The following is a 26,930-nucleotide window of genomic DNA, read 5'->3' on the forward strand; positions in this document are numbered from 1 at the left end:
AGCGCATCCGCCATGTTGTGAGTGGCAAGCTGTTATATTTAATGTATGTTAATGCCTGTACCAAAAAATGGTCATCACTTAGACAAGAATGAAAAACATATCAAAATAAGAAAAACTAACTAAACGTATATAAAAAACGTGCATAGCTAATGACCGCCCTGTCCAGATTCTTCCACCTGAGTGGTGGATCTCTGCAGCTCGTCCAGAGCTACCATGGTCCTCTTGGCTGCTTCTCTTTTAATGCTTTCCAGACAAGTATTGATAGGTTTGCGAGTGTCCCATACTCTTCATGTTCAGATGCTAGTTTGAACAGAGCTCTGGGAGATGTCCTAACCTTGGGTTATTGTTTTCACAACCTAACCCTGCTTTAAGATTCTCCAAAACTTTATCCCTGACCGGTCTGCTTTTTTCACAAATGTTCTCAAACAAACCTCTTTAAAGAACATCTGGCTATATTTAGTTATTATATGACTTCTAGAGGCAACTGGTTACACTAACTTATATTCACCGGTGTCAGAGTAACGGGGCTACATTGGCATAACAACACAATAGCAATGCTGACACATGCTTTTGAATGGTCCACTTTTCTATGTTGAATCATAAGCCAGACCGAAAAATGAGAGCTCCCCTAAACTGCTGCTCATAAACATTGTCATTAACCCCTGCTGTATAATTTTTGTGTTAACCATTGGTAAATATTTGCACAAGATAAAGAACGCAAATTTCTACTCCTTAAACATTCTCTTAATAACAGGAGCATTTTAATAACTCAAAATAATTTAATTTAGTGCCAACACTGAACACTGGTGGCTCATTCCGGGATGTATGCTATTGTCTGGCCGCTAGAGGGCAGTGTGTTGTTGTGAAATCTTAAACACGCCCAATTTCTTGTTAAATGGAGCTCTAAACATAGCTTAATTATGTCAACCTGTGTTGCTACCTGACATGATTTATTCTACTTTTTTTTTTAACTGTGCTGTTACTGATCAACAATGAGATCCACCATATCGGCAGGATGTTCTGTTATTTATTCATTTTTAGACATGTCCGTCATTTCTTCATGTTAGTATTCCTATTTTTCTGCTGTTGCTTTTCATGATAAAACAGTGGTTTTATAAATCATCTTGAACTATACCATATGTCCCATCCAGCTGCAGTTAAGCATGGAAAAAGATGTTCTCATGATTTTTCCATTGAGTGTTACAGATATTGTTCAATTTGGCAAAGAAGAATGGGCAATATTTCAGTCTCTACAGCTACGATGCTAGTAGTACTGACTAAATTGGACTGCATACAAATGCATGTCACTTTTTCATTTTTTATTTGCAGGAAAAATAAAATAAAAACCATGCATTGTTTTCCTTCCACTTCCCAATATACTGCTCTGTGTTGGCCTTCCACAAAAAGGTCATAATAAAATACATTTCTGTAGTTGTTCTGTGACAAACTGGGGAAAACTGAAAGTAAACCGCTGTATACAGAGCATTAGTGTTAACACATCTCCATGGTAGTGAGCTTATATGTTATTAGACAGATTTCTAAATATTCCTAACATATGGGCTACTCTTCACTGTTCTTATATAACTCAGTGGATATGCGGAGGAGGTAGAGAGCAGCATCCAAGCCCAGCACACTGCCCACACACACAATGAAGAGGAGAATGGAGTTCTAAAGCTGGAGGAGGGAGAGAGAAAACACTGATCCTTTTGCTGTAAGAAGTCACGGTCTGTTTCGATGATATATGCTTCTGTCCTTCTGATTATCTTTATATCACAACATATGGTCTCAATCCATTTATTTACGGTAAAAGGGCTTCTGGAAAGGTTGGTGGAAAGAATCAGGTCATTAAAAACTTCTGGAAGAGTTTGATATGCTTTGGTTTGGGGACACTTGAAGGGTGAGACTACTCTCTGATCGATGTACCTCTTCCAGCACAACAGGAATAATACATCTGATACTCCTGTTCAAAGAGAAGTCAAATAAATGACTCAAATTGCATATTCTAATCTCTGAGCCAGGCTTTGATGGGGGATTTTAAATATTAAGTTAGAATCTGCAGGTTTCCTTAGATTGACCACTTTTTACTGATTGGCCATTTTGATCAACTGAAGCTGAATGCACCGCAGTACAATAATATTGATCTAGCTGTTCTGTAACTGGATTTGAATCTGACTGCATGATTGGATTGTGTTAAAAAACGAATTAGACTTACTTGAATGCATTTGGACTGAATTGGACTGTATACGATCAAACATAAATTGGACCTGTTTGTCTTGTTATCATGAGATGACATTAGCCAGCTCAAGACTCAAAAATGGAATTGAACTAAACTGAACTGAATTAAATTATATTGAACTAAAGTGAACCGAACTGAATCCATTGGAAATAAATAGAACCGAACTGATTCCAACTGAATCAAATTGAACTAACCTAAAGTATATCAGACTGAATTAAAACTGAGCTAAATCGAAACAAGCTGAGCTGTGCTGGATTAAACTGAATTAATCCAACACATACCAATATTTAATTTAGGGTTGTTACTACAGCTGAAATTAAAATGTACAGCTGAATCTTGGTCTCCATAAAATCTTGGTTTTCTTCAACCTAATAGTCTGCGATTTAATATTTCCAATTACTTATTTACCAATAATAAGCTCATTTGCTGTGTCAGCATACGCTTTTTATCCCCTGCAAAATACAGTGCCCATAATTAAAAAAAAAACACAAAAAGTCCTATCTTTTGACCTAAAGATGGGATCTTGGTGTTATTTGAGGGCACGGTCAGGGGTGAGTGACATTCAAAAAGGGGCACTATGAAGGAACCATTGTTCAGATAATTCAGTCCAGACTGATGTGACGAAAGATAGAACTTAGAAGCAGAGGATTTACCGTTTACGCTAGATGTAAATAGGAAGCTTCAAATCATATACTAACGTTATTATCTTGAAGCAGGTGAGCTAAAGGCAAGATGACCTGAGGTGATAAACAGGTTTATTTCTGATCCGCTTTTCTGTAGAGGGCATGGGCGGTTCTAGACAGGGGCCAACAGGGGCCAGTGCCCCTGTAGAACTGGTTCTGGTCCCTGTTATTGCCCCCGTACTGAGAACATAAAACTAAGTCATTTTCTTATGATATGCCCAGTGCATAGCATCATAGAAACCTAAACTGATTGGTCCCTGGAATAAATTTAATTTTTTTACTTTTACAGTTTTACTTTAACAATAAATTAAAAAAATTAAGGTGCTTTTAGCTTTTGTCATATTGACATAGGATCACAGTTTTCATCTGCCGGATCAGGGGTCTGCAACCTGCAGCTCCAGAGCTGCAAGTGGCTCACTTAATACAGGTCCTTCTCAAAATATTAGCATATTGTGATAAAGTTCATTATTTTCCATAATGTCATGATGAAAATTTAACATTCATATATTTTAGATTCATTGCACATTAACTGAAATATTTCAGGTCTTTTATTGTCTTAATACGGATGATTTTGGCATACAGCTCATGAAAACCCAAAATTCCTATCTCACAAAATTAGCATATTTCATCCGACCAATAAAAGAAAAGTGTTTTTAATACAAAAAACGTCAACCTTCAAATAATCATGTACAGTTATGCACTCAATACTTGGTCGGGAATCCTTTGGCAGAAATGACTGCTTCAATGCGGCGTGGCATGGAGGCAATCAGCCTGTGGCACTGCTGAGGTCTTATGGAGGCCCAGGATGCTTCGATAGCGGCCTTTAGCTCATCCAGAGTGTTGGGTCTTGAGTCTCTCAACGTTCTCTTCACAATATCCCACAGATTCTCTATGGGGTTCAGGTCAGGAGAGTTGGCAGGCCAATTGAGCACAGTGATACCATGGTCAGTAAACCATTTACCAGTGGTTTTGGCACTGTGAGCAGGTGCCAGGTCGTGCTGAAAAATGAAATCTTCATCTCCATAAAGCTTTTCAGCAGATGGAAGCATGAAGTGCTCCAAAATCTCCTGATAGCTAGCTGCATTGACCCTGCCCTTGATAAAACACAGTGGACCAACACCAGCAGCTGACACGGCACCCCGGACCATCACTGACTGTGGGTACTTGACACTGGACTTCTGGCATTTTGGCATTTCCTTCTCCCCAGTCTTCCTCCAGACTCTGGCACCTTGATTTCTGAATGACATGCAGAATTTGCTTCCATCCGAAAAAAGTACTTAGGACCACTGAACAACAGTCCAGTGCTACTTCTCTGTAGCCCAGGTCTGGGGAATGCGGCACCTGTAGCCCATTTCCTGCACACACCTGTGCATGGTGGCTCTGGATGTTTCTACTCCACACTCAGTCCACTGCTTCCGCAGGTCCCCCAAGGTCTGGAATCGGCCCTTCTCCACAATCTTCCTCAGGGTCCGGTCACCTCTTCTCGTTGTGCAGCGTTTTCTGCCACACTTTTTCCTTCCCACAGACTTCCCACTGAGGTGCCTTGATACAGCACTCTGGGAACAGCCTATTCGTACAGAAATTTCTTTCTGTGTCTTACCCTCTTGCTTGAGGGTGTCAATAGTGGCCTTCTGGACAGCAGTCAGATCGGCAGTCTTACCCATGATTGGGGTTTTGAGTGATGAACCAGGCTGGGAGTTTTAAAGGCTCCAGGAATCTTTTGCAGGTGTTTAGAGTTAACTCGTTGATTCAGATGATTAGGTTCAGAGCTCATTTAGAGACCCTTTTAATGATATGCTAATTTTGTGAGATAGGAATTTTGGGTTTTCATGAGCTGTATGCCAAAATCATCCGTATTAAGACAATAAAAGACCTGAAATATTTCAGTTAGTGTGCAATGAATCTAAAATATATGCATGTTAAATTTTCATCATGACATTATGGAACATAATGAACTTTATCACAATATGCTAATATTTTGAGAAGGACCTGTATATTAAACGATGAAATACTGCCCTGTTTTTTTTTTTTTTTTTTTTTGTGCCATTCGTTTGTTCTGTGCCCCCATGAAATAAAACACTGGCCCCACCCTGGTAAATTTGGTCTAGAACCGCCACTGGTAGAGGGAGAGCCACAAGGAACAGAAACAGCTGAAAAGAGAGGCGGGAGAGGGAGCACCACGCTTCTGGTACGCCCCAGAGTTGCCGCACAAGAGCCATTTAACGGTACGAGCCGAACCAACTGTAGAGCGCGCGAGCGCGTGAACGTGGCCCTTTCACTATACTTGTCCTTCCCCAACCCACCCACCCACCCTCGCACAGAAGAGAAGAGAAAAATACAGAGAGCTCGAGATCACGCGAGCGATGGCTGCTGCTGCAGCGCACCGCTGGATTGTGTTTACGACCTGGAGCACGAGGCCGTCACAGCCTTCGGAGGGAAGAGCTCCGCGCGCGCCCGCTTTTTGAACGCACGGTCTTTCTTCACGCGCAGCGTCTGGGCTCCGTGAGGCTTCTCGCTACATCAGAGCGTTCCGTCTGACGTCTTCTGCGCTCGGTTAGTGAAGGCGCTGTTTTGGAGCGCAGCTGCTGGGGAGAGCGACCATCCTCCAGCCTGGTACCAGATTACAGGACACCGAGCCTTCTTTTTCTACATCGGTGAACTATCACGCCCGCCGCTGGAATCTTGAACGGCCCGGCAGCGTCAGGTCCTGTCTCCATCCAGCAGCGCCGCACCTAGAGGCGGAGGTGGTGTCGCTGTGGGGGGGAATCCGAGAGCATCCCTCCATCCCGCGGAGGCAATCGCTCCCTCTCGTTTCCGGACCCTCTTCGCCCCATTATATGCTAGAGATCTAGAGGGGGGTCTCATCTTGCCAGTAAGGGGTGGAGGGAGGCTGTCCGTGGCCGCGGAACACGCACCCTCCGCCTGCTGAGGCTGGGCTGAAGCGCCGCTGTGTTGAAGGATGCTGCGGGAGTAAAGCGGCTCAGAGCGGAAGATGGGGAAGGACCAGGAATTGCTGCAGGCGGTGAAGACCGAGGACCTTCTCACCGTGCAGAAGCTGCTGCAGAGGCCCAGACCAGGGAAAGCAAGTAAGACTTTCTGCCCCAGTGCATTTTAAAAGATGACAACAGATACCTGCTGAAAACCTGCCTTATGTTTGCTGTGTTGGAGCTATGATATCTCTTCCAACTACTGGCTGTTTGCCGCTGCAAGGCCCTAATTGTGAATATGATGGGGAGCCTGATGGGATGATGGGAAGAGAGAGAGAGAGAGAGGTGGAGTGCATGTGTATCAGAAGAGATGATTGTAGTGATTGGAGACTGATAGCTTATCCAGACCCCTGTGTAAGTGCACTGCAGCAGAGAAAAAGAGGGAGGTTCTGTGCAGCTGGATGTGACCGTGCCTCAACACAGAGATAACACTGATAGCCTTGTGGCTGATGGTTGAACAGTACTTTAAGTCTCGCACAAGCAAGAAGAAGCATTAAAAAATCTCAAAACTTTCCATTAATATTCTTTGCTGTAAACTGTACCATTTTCTGCTGTCTAGGAAGCTCTGCAACATTCAGCAATGGTTCTCTTGCACAGCCCACTCTAATGTGTGGGCAACGCACGGAGAGGCCATGGAGAGCTGCAGATAGATCATTCTGTCCAGGCTGCTATAGCCGCTGATTCCCTCTACTGATATGCTGCATCACTACCAACACAGGCATACTATAGGAGGCTGCAAGGATTACAGGTCCCTGCAGTCATGGTTCCAAGTACTAAACGAAGACATTCAACAAGTGGCCTAATTCATCAAAATACTAAAGCATTTTGCGGGAGTACTCGCACCCTTTGAATCTTTTTATAGGTTGTGTCACACTGTTTTTACAAACTTTAATGTACTTTATTAGGATAGAGCAGCGCAATGTAGTACATAATTATGAAGCATCAATGCTACAGAATTTTATTTTTTACAAATTTAAAAACTGAAAAGTGTGGCGTGCATTTGAATGCAGCCCCCTTTACCTTGATACGCCTAAATAAAGCCATATTTAAGCCTTCTGATGCCATCCATTTAGTGAACAGTCCACCTGTATTTGATTTAATCTCAGTATACACCCAGCTGTTCTGTGAAGGATTCAGAGGTTTGATAGACCAATGAAGGAGAGCTTTAATCAGAGACGCTACACAGATGGTAACTCTGGAGGAGCTGTAGAGATCTACAGCCAAGGTGGGAGAATCTGTCAACCGGACAACAATTAGTCGTGCACTCCATAAACGGCGCCTTTTTGTAAGAGAGGCACTAAGAAAAGTCATGTTGTAAGAAAGCCAGAAGTCCTGTTTAAAGTTTGCCACAAGCCATGTTGGGGACACAACAGTGATAAAAGTGCTCCGCTCAGATGAGAACAAATTTAAGAAGCTGGTCAGAGATGATGAGAAGATGGATGGAGCCAAATAAAGGAGTACCTCTTGGAAGAAAACCTGTTAGAGGCAAAAGACGTGAGACTGGGCAGGAGGTTCACCTTCCCACAGGACAATGACCCTAAACGTACACTCAGAGCTACAATGGAGTAGCTCTGGCCATTAAATCTGTCTATGCTTGAGCTGTTTTGTAAGGAATGGGCAAGAATTTCAGTTTCCAGATGTAAAAAGCTGGCACACCCAAACCCCAAAAGAACTGCAGCAGTAATTGTACAGAACTCTTGAATCAGGGGAGCTCACACACATTCCCCATTTTTCAGACCTTTCTATGTAAAATACTTTGTGTTGGTCCATCACATTAAATCATAATGCAATACACCGAGGTTTGTGGTTCCAACATGACCAAACGTGGAATACGTTTTGGAAGCCACTGCTGGCATAGATGGCCTGACCCCTTCTATCCACTTGTGCGAATGATTCTAGTTTGCCGTTTTCACAGCTGCATCTGAAACTGCACTCATGCTGGAAAGGGTCCCACAGCAGGTGGGCCTCATTTGAATAAGAAGAGCTGCTTGTTGCTGATTGCTAATAATAAGTGGCCGCGTTGTGTGGAAAGGCTGTACAAATTCATTGCTTTCTCATCACCCATCACTTTATTTCCACAAAGTACACAGCAGGGAAAGGTAACCCAGTGGGTTAAAGTCTGCACAAAAATGAAGGCATTCTCCCGAAAGAGCGTCCAGAGCCACAGATAACACCCGACAATAGTATCTTTTAGAGCTCAGTGAAGCACATTTGTTGCATTACAAAACAACCTTTGGGCAACAGATAAGTGCACTTCAACTTTAAGCCACCTCTCTGCTGTTTAGTGCGGAGTTTTTATACATAAGACGCACAGCTGTTTGTTGAAGAAAATTCTCAGCGGACTGAAAAGCACACACAAAGCGACGCAGATCCTGCAGATAAAAGTCAACATTATCTACTGCTTGTCAGTGCTGTATACTGTAGGTTTATAAGACTCATGCTTTCCTCATGTTTCTCACTGGGTAAAACTCATCTTCATTATTCAGGTTATAATTACTAACAGCTTTTGAAAATAATCCCCTGGCTATATCACTGAGGTTTGCAGTGGTAACAGGGGAATCTGTGATACACACCGAGTCAGGAGCACCCTGACTGGTACTACTTTGCAAAGTGTTTACACCTCATGATTTTCTTCTTCTTTTGTTACATTTCAACCACAAACTACAATGTTTTAACATGCAAACTGATCCCATTGTAGCTCTAACTGTTTAGGTTAATTGTCTTTCTGGAAAGGTAACTTTCGCCCCAGGCAACCCTGACCTGCCTCTCTGCTACTGTGTAAAAGAAAATATCCCCACAGCATAACTCTGGCACCACCATGTTTCACCATGAGGATGGTGTGATCAGGAGGATGGGAAATCTTTTGCTACACAGAGTGGTTTGCATGTATGCTAAAAAGTAGAATTTTGGTCTTATCTGGCTAAGGCCCTGTTTACATAATGTTTTCTGGTAAAAATAGGCAAGTTTAGTTGTGTTTCTACTCATTTACACAACAATGGTGGACGTTTTTCTCTTAAAATGGCACAGAAATCAGGTTCCAGAGTGTAATGGTATGAAAACACCCCGGTCTCTGTTGTCGTGTAGATGGGGAAACATTGAATATTTCTTATGGGGAAGCCCTGGCTCATGTGCAGTATTACTAAAATCAGTAGAAATGAATGCGCAGGCGCACAACATAAAGGCTGCCTACTGGTTTAAAACCCACAGAAGGCGAAGATATCAACAACAACAATGGCGGATTGCAGAGTACCTACTTGTGCTGCTGACTGTTTGGAATCTAACTACGGTTCTCCTGCAAAGTGCTTCTTTTCTCCCCCGTTTCATAAGCAAGAAGTGTTTGTGCATGTTAAGTTTCAAAGAATATACCACCAACTAGTGGCGTGGCAGGGAAACTGTTGCCGTAATTAAAAGTTTGTCATGTGGATGTGTTAAGAGAAAACATGGGTCGTTGTCGTGTAAACAGGACCTAAAGCATCTTCTTCCACATGTTTGATATGTCTTTAATGGGCTTTCTTTTAGCAAAGCCTTTCGTCTTGCTACTCTTCCACTTAGGCCACCTTTGTTGAGTGCACCAGTCGCAGTTTGGCTGATGACAGGTTTTCCTACCTGAGTTGTGGATCTCTGAAACTCCTCCAGAATAATTATGGACTTCTAGGCTGATTCTCTGATTAATACTCTTGCTTGGCCTGTCAGTTTAGTTTGACGACTGTGTCTTGGCATGTTTGCTGTTAGTTTGCTGTTTGCTGGTGGTTTGAAGTGTTAGGTGACATGCCTTAAACCTCTGGGGCTGTAAAAGACTGGGAACATATCCACCGGAATACCTCGACCTTTCACCCACTGACCTCTTGAGATAGGCTCTTCATAACTCTGAACCACATTAGATGGGTATAAAAACTCAAGATTCAGCTAATCTTCACAAATTAAGCATAAGACTAAAGGTTTTGATGTGGTGTGGACTGCCACTCATTTATCTAGCACCATGCGTGTACACACTGCCTTTTATACCACTAAACACTCAAAATCCCCTCATTGATATGTGTTCATTCTTGGCCTACGAGAGGGGCTTCAAACTTGAACTTCAGTCTTTTCTGAGCACTGAGCCCATCTGAAGGTGTTTAAATGCAGGATTCAAGGATTACTCCTGTTTAGCCTCCTTCTTTCCAACCCTGCTAGTCCACTGAGAAGCCTTTCGAAATATTAACCTCTTAAATTGCACATGCAATACGAAAAAGCCCGTGTTCTGTGAAAATGCGTTCTGAAAGTGTCTGCAAATAACTGATACTGGGTCATTCTTTCAAAAAGAACTCCCTGAAAAACAGGAAAACACACAGAGTCTGAGCAGCGAGGCGTTAATCACAGAGTGGAGCCGAGTGCCCCTGACAAACAGCAGGAAAGTCTAACACAGGGCTGATGTTAACAGGGACCTGTTTGTCATCAAGCATTAAACACAAAGCTCACAGGACAGCTGAGTGTGTGCGTGTGTCTGTGTGTGTGTAGCCTTAAGAGAAATGTGTGTTAATAGGCATGTGTGTTGATCTGTGTGTACATGTGTGTGAAGAAGAAGGTAAGGTTGGATTTGATGTGTGTGTGAGTCTGGCAGAAGCTCTGCCCTGCTGCATCTCATTTACTCCCTTCCTTCACACACAGTCCGCTCCATTCACATGCACACACTCCCTTCACATGCACACACTCCCTTCACATGCACACGCACATCTGGCATCATCTGGAGAGGCTTCGTCAGTTTGTTACCACTCAACTTGTGCACACGGCGGAGGACGAGGTCATCGTAAGTGTGTGAGTGTGACGTTGGGTCTGTGTTTGTCAGAGGCAGCTTCGCTGTGTTAGGACAGCTGGTGTAATCCATATTGACGTTTTGTTACTGTCTCGTTTAAAAAAAGGTGCATGTGTTTGTGTGGAGCTGTGAGATTTTACCGTGCCTCTTCTAAAAAAACAAAAAGACACAATAGTTGTTTACAGGTTATCTGCCTCCTGAATTTTCCATCTTTGTAGTTGACTGAGCTTCCTTTGAGCCCCCCTCTCTTTCTCTCCGCTTTCTCGTCTTTTCTACGACTATGTGCTAGTCTGGCTATGGGACTACAGCAGATTATTGCATCCACGCCAGTGCACATTCACAAAGGAGCAGGCAGGCAGGAAGCTTCACATGTTGTCAGCCAGAGTCTTCATATTTGTTAGCTGTGCACAGATTGCTGCTGTACTCTTTTGTTTGATCAGCTTTGTGTGCTTTCTGGGTTTTTAATGTTTCGGATTCTCCTGTACTGTCTCTGTTCTCACACACATTTATTCATATTATAGCAGTTTAGAATTATTGCTGTTATGTTTTCAAAGAGCCGAATAAGAGCAACTAAAAATACAGCTGTTGGTGAACAAACAGCACCATGAAGACAAAGGACCATGGCAGACAGAGCAGGGAGACATTTTTGGGAAGCTGAAGCGGGATTAGGTTCTAAAACAACACAGAACGCTGGTTAGTCCATCATCTGAAAACTGAGAGAGCCAACCTAAACAGACATGGTGGGCAAGCAGAGTATTAATCAGAGGAAGTAGTTGACAGGCCCAAGGTAACTTTGAAAGAGCTGCAGAGATCTGCAGCTCAGGTGGGGGAATCTGTTAATAGGACAACTGCACTGTGCACTCCACAAATCTGGCTCTTTTAGACGAAGTGCTTTCTTAATGCTACCCTTACTACAAAGACTGGCCTCATAAGTATTGCTTTTTAGAGGATTTTCAAGTCTATGTACCATTTTGTAATAACGCGACAGCGTGGTGACTTATATGCGTGGTCTGTACCTCTCCGTGCCAGTTGCATGGTGGTAGGGAAGCACTTTGTGCTTGGATCAACCAGAGCAGTAGGAGGTTCTAATTGATTCCGACTGAGGGAAGGAGGTCCCAACTCGCTGGCCCTCTCATTTTGCGGGTGGTCTTTATATCGGGACTAAGCAAATCAGTCCCCTTCCATCCCGCTGCAGCTAAATTACTAAAGCTGTAATTATATTCATCGAGGACATGCTTGTTTTGCTGCTGGTGCTGGCTGATCAGTACATGTGCATGCGCTTCTTTCCCGTGAGACACCATCTGTGAGGGGACACAGCGAACATGTGGGAGAAGGGGGCCATAATGCTGCTCATAACCTTGAACACATGGTGAAACATGGTGGTGGCAGCATCATGCTGAGGGAAAGCTTTTCTTCAGCAAACACAGCAAAGCTGGTCAGAGTAGATGGGAAGATGGATGAAGTTAAATATAGTATAGTCCTGGAAGAAAATCGGTTAGAGGCTCTAAAGACTTGAGACTGAGGCAGAAGTTCTCCTTCCAGTAGGCCAACTTTAAATATACAACCTGAGCTGAATCCTTTTGGTTTACGGTTTGGTAAAAAAAAAATTATAGCCATTATTTCTTTTCATTTTATTTCACAATTATGCTCTACTTTGTGTGGGTCTATCACATGAAATCCCAGTTAAATGCATCGAGCCTTTAGGCTGTTATGTGAAAAAAATGTGAAAACAATCTGGTGCACACGTGGAGCTCACAGACAAGCTTCTGTGTTCAGGCCATACAGAGATGAGGGAGGAAAGGATCTTGCTGGGTTGTTTCTGTGGAACACTTCAGCATTATTGCCACGCTTTGTCTGACATGCCATTACATCTGGAACAGTAAATGGAAATGCCTAAGTTTGGAAACATACTCCATAATCCATAAATATAATGTTAAACAGATTTTAATGAGATGGTTTGATTTCATAGTGAGACAATTAACTGGAGTAAAGGACACATCATTTAGACTCTATCTGAGTGATGATGATAAATTACCTGCACTTACATAGTGCCTTCTAAATTTGGCGTTGTGTTTCTCAGAACTTTCGAGGGTACAAAAGTACTACACATTCTATGGGGTAAGAACGCTGTCAAAAACAATGTGTATGTAAAGATGGAAATGTGTGCATATTACTCAATAGTTGTGCATAAGTAAAATCCTAAAGAGGTATTGTATATTTTCTCTATAAGAATACAAAATGAAACTTGTGTTTGTAATTTCTTCAAGCTGTAACATTTTATTTTGTATTCTTATAGAGAAAATGTATAATACCTCTTTAGGATTTTACTTATGCAAAACTATTGATTAATATGCACACATTTCCATCTTTACATACACATTGTTTTTGACAGCGTTCTTACCCCATAATACTCCTCCTTTAAAACTTCACATGGGCAGACTGCACTAACTTTCTGACTGGCGGAGAAGTTCTCTGTAGCAGAAGATTAGTCACCAGTTTCTATGTGTTTCTTTCAGCGTACAAGCAAAAACATGTCAGCTGTTCTACAAACCTTTACAAATTTTAACCAGTTACTTTTCTGAAGTGAAGAGTGTCTTGAAAGAAACTTTTTTACAAACTACTAGAGTTAGCATGAAACAAGCAGCCCACTAAAACAGGCAAACAGCATTGCTAGTTTACTACCTCAGACGTGGGAACCTAGATCTGGGAATGATGCCACACCCAGTTTCAAGTTGGAAAAAGACTGGGATTTGCTAATTCTGCTCAGTAACCAAGCTAACTACTATTAGTAACACATGCTGATAGCAAAGCATTTCCCTGCATTTTATGCATTTAAACACAAAAAACATTGACAGATAGATGTTGTGCAGTGTGGTACTGATTTTAAGGGATATCTCAGAGTTTTTGAAGTGAAGTTCTGTGAAAAAAAAAGAAGTGAGGTTATGTGCATAAAATAACATAGAATAAGTAGTTAATATAATCTGCGGTAACTCTCTTTGGGTCTTCCTTTGGTGTAAATCCAGATGGCTGAAGCCAAAGGCTCGTCCTAGTGGGGCTGAAACCAAAGCTAACTGCTATTACCTTAAAAAACAACAATCCAAAAAACATCAAAACAGTTTTTGCAACTTCTATTTTATGAACCATTAACCTTCATGCACAAAAAGGTCTATGGTTATTTACACAGGAAATGGAGGTTGGAGGCGGTGCCGACCAATGATCTTCTTTTTAGAAATAAGTACTAAGAAGAAAACATGTAAAGTGATTCTGGTCCTATTAACTATCTAATAGAACACTAAGGCAATGTAAAACTTAATAGTGTTCACTTAAACCTCTTTAATATTTTAGCTTTTTACACAACTTTAATTTTATAACAGTTATTCTGACAATAAAACTCTTAACATGTTGCATTCTCAGTACATGTTTTAGAAGGAAGATTGTTGGTGGTTCACCACTTCCTTTCTCCACTCCTTTGTAATCCCTCTAAATAACCTCAAAATGCAATCTTGACAAAATTTTAAAGGTTCATAAAACAGAATTTGCATTGATTGGTGAGAAGTTTTTTTTTGAAGACTATAGAACTCCATTTAGTCTTAGTCCCACACTTATTAGCTTTCAGCTTTAGCATCTGGGACCAACTAATCTGGATTTAAATGAAACCAAGAAAAACCAAGCAAGAGAGTTACAAGACATTAACTGACTAAAACACTTTAACAGAACTTCAAAAATGTTGAACTTCATCTTTAATGATAATTCATTTCTGGAGCTTTTTGTATGTTTTATTCAGTCATTTTTAACTTGGTGGGGGACCTCTGGCGCTCCAAGTCGTAGATCATTATTGAGTTTATTTTTTCCAACTTGAACCTTTTTTCTGACAAATGGAATCTCACAGATAAGTGCTAATATTTAGCTGTTGTGATTTTAGTGCTCTTGATTAAGTTTGAAATCACCTATATAAAATCTTAAAATCTTTTAGAGCAGGGGTGTCAAACTCCAGTCATCGAGGGCCAGTGTCCTGCAACTTTTAGATGTGTCCCTGGTCCAACACACCTCGAACAAATGGCTGCATTTCCTCCTCAGTATGCAGTCAAGTTCTCCAGAGTCCTTGTAATAACCTAATTATTTGATTCAGGTGTGTTGAAGCAGAGGAACATCTAAAAGTTGCAGGTTTACCGGCCCTCAAGGACTGGAGTTTGACACCTGTGTTTTAGAGCATTAGTGCCGGGTCTCTTCTCCTCGTTTCCTTGAGTTTGTACACCATAGCCCATCCACGCATAGTTCGTGCCTTCCTATTTTCAATACCCAAAATAGTTTCCATAAACAATTTTGGACACTTAAAAATTGGTTGCCTTTTCTCTGTAGTTATGGGTTTTCAGGAATTAAGGCATTAAAGAGTAATAAAAATTCTCAAGAAACATTTAATTTAGTTGTATATTATTTTCTGATCCCCTTTGGGCTGGAGGACTTTTAGGAAATATGATCAAACAATAATAACTCTGAGTGACCTCCAGGAGAATTCCTAATGTGGTAAATAAATCTAGCACATAAAATATAACTGCAGAGGTTTGAAAAGCTGATGCATGGATTCTGGTGTTTTTATTAACTGAGTGACATAAGTGGACATGCTCATGTACTATTATTTTCTATAAATGTTTTGTTTTTGTGACTGCCGCACCCATATTTTGTTGAAGAATATCGTACCATCAATATCTCTTAGCAGCCTAAGCTGAAAAACCACTGTGCAAAAAAAAAGTTCTTACTGAACCTGAGATTTATTCTGAAGGATTGAGGCTGCCTATATTAAAAAGGAAAACATCTACCAAGTCAGAGTGCTAAATTGGTTTGCTGTGGCTCCTGCATTTTCTCTCCGAAACATCATCACTCACTTCTGCTGATTCTGCCGCCGACTGCCTTCGTGATTAAATTACAGCACAGATGGGGAGAGATAGACGCAGTCAGAGAAGGACCTGGATGGATTGTTTTGCTTTAGGGAAAACAGAAAAGTGGTTACAGAAGAGGGAGAATGACAGTTATCCAGAAGTGAGAGGATGGGGGGTAAGATGTTTGTTGATGAGCGCAGATGGAGGGGTTGATGAAACACTGAATGATAAGAGAATAAGGTGATGAAACGGTGAGATGAAAAACAGCTATCGTTTCCTATCTTGTCCATGCCTTCACCTTCCCTTCGTGGATGAATTTATCTGCAGGATTCATTTGACTAAAAGTAATATGGTCATGGTTTATTTGGTCATTGGGAGGTTCTGGGAGATGGTAAAGAAGTGAAAGGGGAAGGAAAAAGGTAAAACTGGATAAGAAGTAGGAATGGGCCGCTAGGAGAATCTGATGGTATAAGCCTGAGAACAAATACTACTGCTTTACATGTATTGTGTAATTATGTCATATGTGAGAGGATCTTATTTATTTTAGGAAAAAGAAAATGTATTAAGTATTTTTTTTGTCAGAGTGACATTAATTTTAAAGAGAACATCAGTTAAAATGGAGTCAGCAAACCTATTTATATATATTATGATTTATTTAGCAAATGTACACAGTGGTGTAGGACCTCATAATATATAGAATAAACTACAGCAGAATGTAGAAGCTTATTGCACTGAATATTATGGGTTTTAGACAGTTTTGCTTTTTGTAACGAAACAATTGGAACCTGAACCTGGTTCTGGTTCACTCACTCTGAGTCAGGTTCTGGTTCTGCTGGAGGTTTCTTCCTGTTAAAGAGGAGGTTTCCTTTCCACTTTCGCCACATGGTCAGTATGAGGGACTGCTGCAAAGTCAACGACACAATGCAAGCGACGGTCACTTTAAATACTGCTAAATACTGTCTCTATCTCTACATGCTCATCCAGGAGGAGTGAATGCTGCAAGTCACTGATGCGAAGCAGTCTGCTGGGTTTCCTTAGTTAGAAAAACGTTTTAATTAATTTGAATAATATCTTAACTTGACCTCATTGTTTGATAACTAGGATCAAATGGAATATATATATACTTGACTTGGAATCTGTCAGTAGGATTCAATTATGGAACTGAACAAATTAATTGATAAACTAGCAACCACAAATAATCTGCTATAGGCTGTTTTTTTACAGACACTAAAACTGTAACCAATATTAAAGCAGTTATACCACTTTAAATCACAGCTAAATGCTGTGGCTTTATGGTCATGGTTCAGTACTGATCCAGTACAACAAACAAACAGGGATGTAACCATGCAACCGGGTCACAAGACATATATAAAACTGGGCTCAACAAGACAAGACAAAATTTTAGCAATCCTTTTTTCCCTCTCAAATAAAGGTTAAAATCAGAAATTGTGTTTTTCGGAATCTGTAATCATCGTAGAATATTCCAGTCCATGGTTGACAAGTTCCTATATTGCAATGTTCATCTAAGGTGGTCCTAATGGTAATGAAAGTATTAGAAATGCAATTTGTTGTGTTTTCACAAATAGAATAAAGGTTTAAAAATTCTCAAACTATGTTTTTGGGAACTTTCAGATGAGAGATGTTTGGTCTGCTTTTCTCGGATAGTTTGTTTCTTTTGGGCAGGTGTCAAAGCTCTTCCAAACTCTGGTGTGGACTAAATAAGACAACTCTGTAGTAGGAAAGCAATCAAAATATCTAGCAAACCAAACACAGGATGTCACAGCTATTAGACGTGCGATTTACAGACATATATGTGATCTGAAAAAAAGATGTTGTTACACCCTACACATGGAAAATGCTAGTTTTGTTGTTAGCAAGCAAGATCTAGTTACTAGTAACCTTATTTTAACAATTAACACACTTTAAAAAACTATTTTGTAAAATTTGAAGTAAACACTTTACAGACAATATGTCCTTCAAAAAGTGTGATTAAGTCAATCATGTAAGGGTATCCCTCTTGTTAAATAAATAAAAATAAAACAAAACTCAGCAATACATACGTCTTGGAAAAAAAAAAACTCTGGTTACATTTTATTGAAATTAATTTAAATCATAGCAATTTTATGACAGGGTTTTTTTTGAGTGAAAGAAAATAAATACAAGCCAGTGTCAATTAGAGTTGATAATTAGATGGGAAAAAGAGCACCAGAATGTCTGTGAATAATATTAGAAAAACGTTCTGCTTGTCGGATCATGTACATTGTGACAGTGTGACAGTTAATGCATGTTCTCTTTCATTTAGCTGTAGCTGTGGGGGGGCAATTAGCTGCAGCGGGATGGAAGGGGACTGATTTGCTTAGTCCTGATATAAAGACCACCCGCAAAATGAGAGGGCCAGCGAGTTGGGACCTCCTTCCCTCAGTCGGAATCAAGTAGAACCTCCTACTGCTCTGGTTGATCCAAGCACAAAGTGCTTCCCTACCGCCATGCAACTGGCACGGAGAGGTACAGACCACGCATATAAGTCAAGCATGTTGACAAAGGGCAAGAGTCACCACGCTGTCGCATACACACGGATTCTCAAAGGGGTGAGGGAATGAGAAAAAAAATCTGTGCCATTTTATTAGTAATAAAGGGGCTGTGTGCAGCATGTGAATGTGTGTCAGATGTTCCTGAAGAGTGCCCCACTAACATCCTCTGGCAGAATATTTCCGCTCACACCCTGTTTTCATAACAAAAAGCATGTTCTTTCTGCTGCATTTGAGTAGCTTCTAAAAGCAGGAAATTCGGCTTCTATTTTTTTTCTAAGGCTCAACTTCAACACTCACACCAGCATAGGGCAGACAAGGTTTTACTATGCTCCACACAAGAGCCAGGCTGAAATGTTCCACCCAGCCCACAGTGAATGCATTTAGCATCGCCATGGGACTCTCTGAATGAATGCTGGGGTTCTGCTGCTGCTATGCGAGCAGCCACTAAAAACAGGCCTATGACACAGTTTGGGTGCCTGCTCACAGCTCCATGACACACCCTCTGGATACTCATACACTGGTGGCATGATCTAGGGTTTATTAGCAAGGCAGATTGTCCCATAACTGCATACCTCACTGATGTTTTTCTTTTAAATCCACACTTCAAAATGTTATATATATATTCATAAACTGCAAGTTACAAAGTTGTTACTTCGAAATAATTTCAATAGAAAGTTCAGGCTTGTCCAATTTAAAGGTCCGACTTACATTTACATTAAGACTAGAGGCAACATCACACCATGTGAGAGAGAAAGAGAGAGACATGTTTAATCTATGAATAATTTCATATAGTGGTATACTTTATTTATTTGAGCCTATATGTGTAATTTTGATCTGGTTTGTAAAAACCTTGTTAAAAACCATTGTAATCTTATGTTGTAGAAGCCTTCAGGCCTGGAAAATGAACAATTCAATTAAGGCCAAACTTTAATGTAATATTAATCACAATGGTGAGTTTATGGACATATAATTTTGGTTTCATTTTGGTAATCTAGGGTGAATTGTCCTTTCGTGCAGCATGGATATGCAACATCACTGGTCAACAAATACTCAGATAACATACAATACACTGTTACATACATAACAATACACTGTTGCCTTACAGCAAGGAGGTCCTGGGTTCAGCTCTCGGCCAGGGGTCTTTCTGCATGGAGTTTGCATGTTCTGCCCGTGTATGTGATGTGTGGGTTTTCTCCAGGTACTCTGACTTCCTCCCACAGCCCAAAGACATGACTGTTACGTTAATTGGCCTCTTTAAATTGCCCTTAGGTGTGTGCATGGCTGTTTGTGTATTGCCCTGCAATGGATTTATTTGTTATGTTAATTTAAAAACTCGAACAAATAGATAATTTGTTCTGAGCCCATGTTGGTTGGTTCTCAGATTGTAGAGTTACCCTTGTTTTTTGCCTTTGTTGTTCCCTCCAGTGTTTATTTGCCTGCATGATAACTAAAGCCCTATTTGGATGTATTTGGTTAATAAATGACTACAAAATGACTACATTCGCACATCTGATGCACATTTGCAGAATATTCCACCAAATATACCTGACCTCTAATAGTTTTACACGTGCCTTACAGTTTGAACCGAATGCGGCAAAGTGTGTGTGTTTTGATCATCAACAAAGTGCTGATTTATGTAAATGAATAATCCTCCATTGCCCTTTTAGGCATCTGATTCAGTAGCATATGTAACCTGATCTGCAGCTAAGGCAGGCTGCTCGGAAGTTCAGAGACTTTCAGAAAAAATCCCTTGCATGAACTTCACAACATAGAGATACCGTGTATGAAAAAAATATGCACACCTGGTACTGAATTTACACAAGTGCTACTCAATCTTTGCACTAATAACCTTACTGAATTTTATGCTACACTATGCAGATGCTTTGTTTACAGTCATGAAAATTCATTGATCTCGGCATGCCGAATGCTGGAGTGGCAACACTGCATTGGACCTGGTCTTATTCTCTGGTAAATATAGCTAATAATAATTGACCACTTGAGGGAGCTCATAGACTGTTTAAAGAACTTCCAACTTTCATCCCCAGTGCTGAAGCAATCATTAGGTATGTAAAAAGGTAAAAGAAACAAGATGTTGACCTCACAGGAAAAGCAACTACTCTTTCCTGAAGCAATACACCATTGTAATTATGCCAGCCTTCATCCCAGTACACACATCAAATTGAGGGAACATTATAAACGACACACATAGTTCAATTATGTAGAAGGACTTGTGTGTCACAAAATGTGCTTCATTTCGTTGACTTTGTTAACTACATTAGCCTTTTAAGTCTCTTTGCCTGATTTTAAGTAAGATTTCTTGGTCAGATTTGTTCTCTTGGCGGCCTGAACCTCCATAAGATATTGAAACAGTTAAAGGGGAACAGCCAACTTATGACCTCTACCTGATCCCAATCCTGTTCTCCCAGCAGCTGGGAAACCTTGATTGTACTGAGTAACTGTAAAATGTCCTTGTCTCCTTAATGAGAGTAAAGCAAACGACAGGAAACTTAGAATCATACTGACCAAATGGAAGCAATGAAACGCGGGGAACGTTATGTCTGTAGTTGTGTCAAATATCTCTCTGTGTGTTTGCTTGCCACAGAGCTCATGTTAGGACATGTGATCCTTACTAAAAGACTCAAACACGCACACATGTGGTCATATAAAAACACTTCATTATACTGCCACTTTGTAAGTTATGGGACTCCTGAAGGTGCAGGTGATGAGTCAGATTTATTTAAGTGGTTTGAAAGTATAAAAAGTAAAAACAAAGGATGGACTATATCATGATAAAGAGATGGATAACAGGGTTTCTTACACTTAAATACAATCTTTAGTTGCTTTGAACATAAGCATAGAAGGATGAGCAGATGCTGAGAATGTGGCACTGTGGATATTCCCCCGGTGCCGATCCTAGCATGTGCCCTCTGAGGTCGCAGCCAACAACTACATGCTCAGATGGAGCAATCAAGTGTCTATTGTCATGTGGGCAGCCAGTTTAAGAGGCTTAGCATAAGATCTCTCCCAAGGTGGTGCGACTGATGTCGTTTGGGATGGAGATCAGTCAGTCATTGATGCTACTGACTTTGACAACCCTGTCTTGAAGTCTTTTTCAGTCTACCATAGCGACGGCAGGCCATTTTGCCTTTCTGCTGTTGTAGTAAATCTCACAGCTCTCTTCAATGGTTTTAGCCTTGGTTCCGGCCCATTTGGCAATACAATGTTAATCATTTCGGGTGTTGGGCAGTTCCCATGTCTGGCCAACAAGGGCACCAATGTTGAGTGTTGCTAGTCTGGTTTGCCTTTTAATTCTTCCTTGTATCTTGCCCTGTCCATGGGCAGGGACCCCTTACTTGTACTTTTGTCGTAATGGGATGGTTTAGGTTACTCACATTGGGCAACCAAGCATGTTGGATCAAGAGTTGATTCAGCATGGCATAGCAATGCGAATAATAAGGAACTCCAATTGATGACATTACATCCGATGTTCATTGTTAGACAGGTTCACTGGTATCTATGTTGCCCAGTAGGGGCTCTGTGGAGGAGGTGACTAGACTTTTCCCAGCCTCAACCAGAGTGCCACAAAAAGAAAAAAATCTCACTTAAAAACTGTTAGAGGGTTTTGTGATTATTACAGGTCCTTCTCAAAATATTAGCATATTGTGATAAAGTTAATTATTTTCCATAATGTCATGATGAAAATTTAACATTCATATATTTTAGATTCATTGCACACTAACTGAAATATTTCAGGTCTTTTATTGTCTTAATACGGATGATTTTGGCATACAGCTCATGAAAACCCAAAATTCCTATCTCACAAAATTAGCATATCATTAAAAGGGTCTCTAAACGAGCTATGAACCTAATCATCTGAATCAACGAGTTAACTCTAAACACCTGTCATGGGTAAGACTGCCGACCTGACTGCTGTCCAGAAGGCCACTATTGACACCCTCAAGCAAGAGGGTAAGACACAGAAAGACATTTCTGAACGAATAGGCTGTTCCCAGAGTGCTGTATCAAGGCACCTCAGTGGGAAGTCTGTGGGAAGGAAAAAGTGTGGCAGAAAACGCTGCACAACGAGAAGAGGTGACCGGACCCTGAGGAAGATTGTGGAGAAGGGCCGATTCCAGACCTTGGGGGACCTGCGGAAGCAGTGGACTGAGTCTGGAGTAGAAACATTCAGAGCCACGGTGCACAGGCGTGTGCAGGAAATGGGCTACAGGTGCCGCATTCCCCAGGTCAAGCCACTTTTGAACCAGAAACAGCGGCAGAAGCGCCTGACCTGGGCTACAGAGAAGCAGCACTGGACTGTTGCTCAGTAGTCCAAAGTACTTTTTTCGGATGAAAGCAAATTCTGCATGTCATTCGGAAATCAAGGTGCCAGAGTCTGGAGGAAGACTGGGGAGAAGGAAATGCCAAAATGCCAGAAGTCCAGTGTCAAGTACCCACAGTCAGTGATGGTCTGGGGTGCCGTGTCAGCTGCTGGTGTTGGTCCACTGTGTTTTATCAAGGGCAGGGTCAATGCAGCTAGCTATCAGGAGATTTTGGAGCACTTCATGCTTCCATCTGCTGAAAAGCTTTATGGAGATGAAGATTTCATTTTCCAGCACGACCTGGCACCTGCTCACAGTGCCAAAACCACTGGTAAATGGTTTACTGACCATGGTATCACTGTGCTCAATTGGCCTGCCAACTCTCCTGACCTGAACCCCATAGAGAATCTGTGGGATATTGTGAAGAGAACATTGAGAGACTCAAGACCCAACACTCTGGATGAGCTAAAGGCTGCTATCGAAGCATCCTGGGCCTCCATAAGACCTCAGCAGTGCCACAGGCTGATTGCCTCCATGCCACGCCGCATTGAAGCAGTCATTTCTGCCAAAGGATTCCCGACCAAGTATTGAGTGCATAACTGTACATGATTATTTGAAGGTTGACGTTTTTTGTATTAAAAACACTTTTCTTTTATTGGTCGGATGAAATATGCTAATTGTGTGAGATAGGAATTTTGGGTTTTCATGAGCTGTATGCCAAAATCATCCGTATTAAGACAATAAAAGACCTGAAATATTTCAGTTAGTGTGCAATGAATCTAAAATATATTAATGTTAAATTTTCATCATGACATTATGGAAAATAATGAACTTTATCACAATATGCTAATATTTTGAGAAGGACCTGTAGAGCCAAGTAAGAGAATGTCAAAATGACTACAGGTGGAATATGACCATCAGAATTACACCATAAAGCCATGGATAGGGATGGTCTAATGTGATTGGTCATATACACACTAATTTTATTGGTCAGTGTGTTTACCTAGATATACCGTATATGTAATTGGAGCAAGATGTATAAAGAGTTGAAGTCAAGCCAGTAAAATCATTATGCTAACTCTGAGCTCTCTTCAAAGCATTAAGTCCTTGCATAACACCCACACAAACATTATGACAGATGATGCATTATTCTCTCATGACAAATGTGTTTCCTGATGGGAGCGACTTCTTTCAGCAGGATAATGCACTAGGCTAAGGAAAACAATGTTCAGACCTTTTTTGACTGCACAATGGGGATATATGTGGCATTAGGCAGGTGGCTATATTAATGTGGTTAATACAGGATTTTAGTAAAACAAAACCAAACATGTTCAACAAAACATTTTCTGTTGCACACAGATATGCTGGGGGATTAATCGTTCTTTTCTTATTTCAGTCTCATCAAGCTCTGAGATTGATTTCTTCCACTGCAGCCAACTTTTCACAGCCCCAGCAACCAATTTCTCCCCAATCTATTGATCGTTCTCCAAACATTAATATGTGCAGCAGGTGCATTTTTTCACATTCTGTATACTTATTTGTGTTGTCAGTCTAATGGCCTGAGAAACACGCATGTAAATGTGTGTGTATACAGGGGTTGGACAATGAAACTGAAACACCTGGCTTTAGACCACAATAATTTATTAGTATGGTGTAGGGCCTCCTTTTGCGGCCAATACAGCATCAATTCGTCTTGGGAATGACATATACAAGTCCTGCACAGTGGTCAGAGGGATTTTAAGCTATTCTTCTTGCAGGATAGTGGCCAGGTCACTACGTGATACTGGTGGAGGAATACATTTCCTGACTCGCTCCTCCAAAACACCCCAAAGTGGCTCAATAATATTTAGATCTGGTGATTGTGCAGGCCATGGGAGATGTTCAACTTCACTTTCGTGTTCATCAAACCATCTTTCACCAGTCTTGCTGTGTGTATTGGTGCATCCTGATACATGGAACCGCCTTCAGGATACAATGTTTGAACCACTGGTTGCACATGGTCCTCAAGAATGGTTCGGTAGTCCTTGGCAGTGACGTGCCCATCTAGCACAAGTATTGGGCCAAGGGAATGCCATGATATGGCAGCCCAAACCATCACTGATCCACCCCCATGCTTCACTCTGGGCATGCAATAGTCTGGGCGGTACGCTTCTTTGGGGCTTCTCCACACCGTAACTCTCCCGGATGTGGGGAAAACAGTAAAGGTGGACTCATCAGAGAACAATACATGTTTCACATTGTCCACAGCCCAAGATTTGTGCTCCTTGCACCATTGAAACCGACATTTGGCATTGGCATGATTGACCAAAGGTTTGGCTATAGCAGCCCGGCCGTGTATATTGACCCTGTGGAGCTCCCGACGGACAGTTCTGGTGGAAACAGGAGAGTTGAGGTGCACATTTAATTCTGCCGTGATTTGGGGAGACGTGGTTTTATGTTTTTTGGAGACAATCCGGGTTAGCACCCGAACATCCCTTTCAGACAGCTTCCTCTTGCGTCCACAGTTAATCCTGTTGGATGTGGTTCATCCTTCTTGGTGGTATGCAGACATTACCCTGGATACCGTGGCTCTTGATACATCACAAAGACTTGCTGTCTTGGTCACAGATGCGCCAGCAAGACGTGCACCAACAATTTGTCCTCTTTTGAACTCTGGTATGTCACCCATAATGTTGTGGGCATTTCAATATTTTGAGCAAAACTGTGCTCTTACCCTGCTAATTGAACCTTCACACTCTGCTCTTACTGGTGCAATGTGCAATCAGTGAAGACTGGCTACCAGGCTGGTCCAATTTAGTCATGAAACCCCCACACTAAAATGACAGGTGTTTCAGTTTCATTGTCCAACACCTGTATATCAGTATGTTAGCATCACTGAGCATTTGTTTTACTGATAGTAAGAGTGAATCCCATAGATTCGGTGAATTCCCTAAGTTATTTGGTATTCGTTATTATCCTCCAGATGTTGTTGCTTTTGTCTGATAGTGACGGGAGGCAGATGAATGAAATGTTGTCTGTCTGTCTGTCTATGCTTTGTATGTTTTGCAATATAAATTCCTGCTGGGTCATTTGCAGTGCTTCTATCTCTCTCAGTGCAGCTCTTTCTATTTCATTCCTGCCATTGCAACCCTCAGCACCCCCTCCACCCTGTTTGTCCCTGGCTGCCCCTTGAATCAGTTTGGCTGGCAGAGTGTTGCTGTCAGGGAACCGGTGAAAGTGATTAGTCATTTTGAACTCAGCCAGGATCTGGACAGCCCAGGCTGACAAGAGAAGGGATTCTGGAATTATCTGCCAATGCAACAGCTGCTGCCTTTTGTTTCTAAAGAAGGAAAAAAGTTTTAACATTGCATTTCATCTTCTTAGAAAGGCTTAAAGGAAGGAGCCCCACATCTGATTCTTATTTAGTTTGCCTCTGTCCATATGTACTATAAACATGGTCCATATCATCTATTTATTGCTTCACTTGAAGAGAGCACGTGTGGTTGAAATTGTGTTGCTATGTTTGTGCGATGGCACTTTTGTGTAAATTTCATGGCATCATGTCTGTCTACATGCGTTTTTAGAAAGTTTAGACATCAGCGCCATCTTAATGCCTTTGTGAACGTTCTTTTAACCTTATTTTAACAATATTATCAAGGTTTGTTTGGACAGCAGATAGTTGACTGGTTCCCCATTTTGTGTGAGCTGAAATTTCTTAAGAACCATTATACTGATTAATAAAACGTACTTTGCATCCATTTATACTTGTTCTCAATTATATAAACAGTCTGATAGATTGTTATGAAATAAGGTACAGAATGTTGTGCTCCTGGTCTGTGTGAAGCCACATATTTCCAACAAAAAACTAAAGCTGTAATTTAATCGACATTAATATCATAAGACATCATTGTTGCAGCCTGGCAAAAAGCTTGATTCTTTACACACTTGTGATTTAAAAGGATAAAGCAATTCAAGAATTTAATGTTAAGTCTAAATCTATAAAGGTCAGCAGGATTGAGTTTCAGTGTATTTGGTCTATTGTACCTTGCAAAAGTCTTCACATCTTCTTTTCCATCTTGGCATGTTTTACTTAAAAACTGTATGCATTGTATTTTTATTAGGATCAATGTAACAGAGCAACGCAAGTTACTAGACAATTGTAAAAGAAAAAGAGAGAATGTAGAAATAAAAAGGTTACCTGGTTTACAGAGTTGTATTTAGGACTAAACTTTGACTGGGCCATTCCAACACAGGATTATACTTTGATCTTGGCCATTCTCTCCATTGTAGTGCTGCTTTTATGTTTAGGGTTGTTGAAGAAAAGCATCCCTAGAGCTTGATGCTGCCATAATGATGTTTTAAAAATATAAGCATTTAAAGGAAACATTTGTGTAATTAATCCACTGGTCAGTTCACATTGGCTTTGAAAGTTTCTCACAAAGATACGTCTCTGTTCAGATGTATCTCTCATGTTGTCTCTGGATCTCTCAGGCATATACCTCTCTGAAAGAGGTTATTTCCTTCAC

The 26,930-nt window shown here is 41.1% G+C and overlaps 1 protein-coding gene across 3 annotated transcripts in view; it reads left to right on the forward strand.

The window, feature by feature from the left end:
- The first annotated feature begins 5,255 nt into the window (after positions 1-5,255).
- Positions 5,256-26,930, forward strand: part of LOC124863345 (caskin-1-like) — a 150,016-nt gene continuing 128,341 nt past the window's right edge. For all 3 annotated transcript variants that reach the window (XM_047357688.1, XM_047357690.1, XM_047357691.1), the window contains exon 1: positions 5,256-6,005. In XM_047357688.1, the coding sequence (XP_047213644.1) occupies positions 5,912-6,005 (94 nt within the window). In that variant the 5' untranslated portion in view covers positions 5,256-5,911. The remainder of the gene's footprint in view (positions 6,006-26,930) is intronic.

This window comes from Girardinichthys multiradiatus, chromosome X, assembly GCF_021462225.1.
Source record: "Girardinichthys multiradiatus isolate DD_20200921_A chromosome X, DD_fGirMul_XY1, whole genome shotgun sequence".
Classification (NCBI taxonomy): Eukaryota; Metazoa; Chordata; class Actinopteri; order Cyprinodontiformes; family Goodeidae; genus Girardinichthys; species Girardinichthys multiradiatus.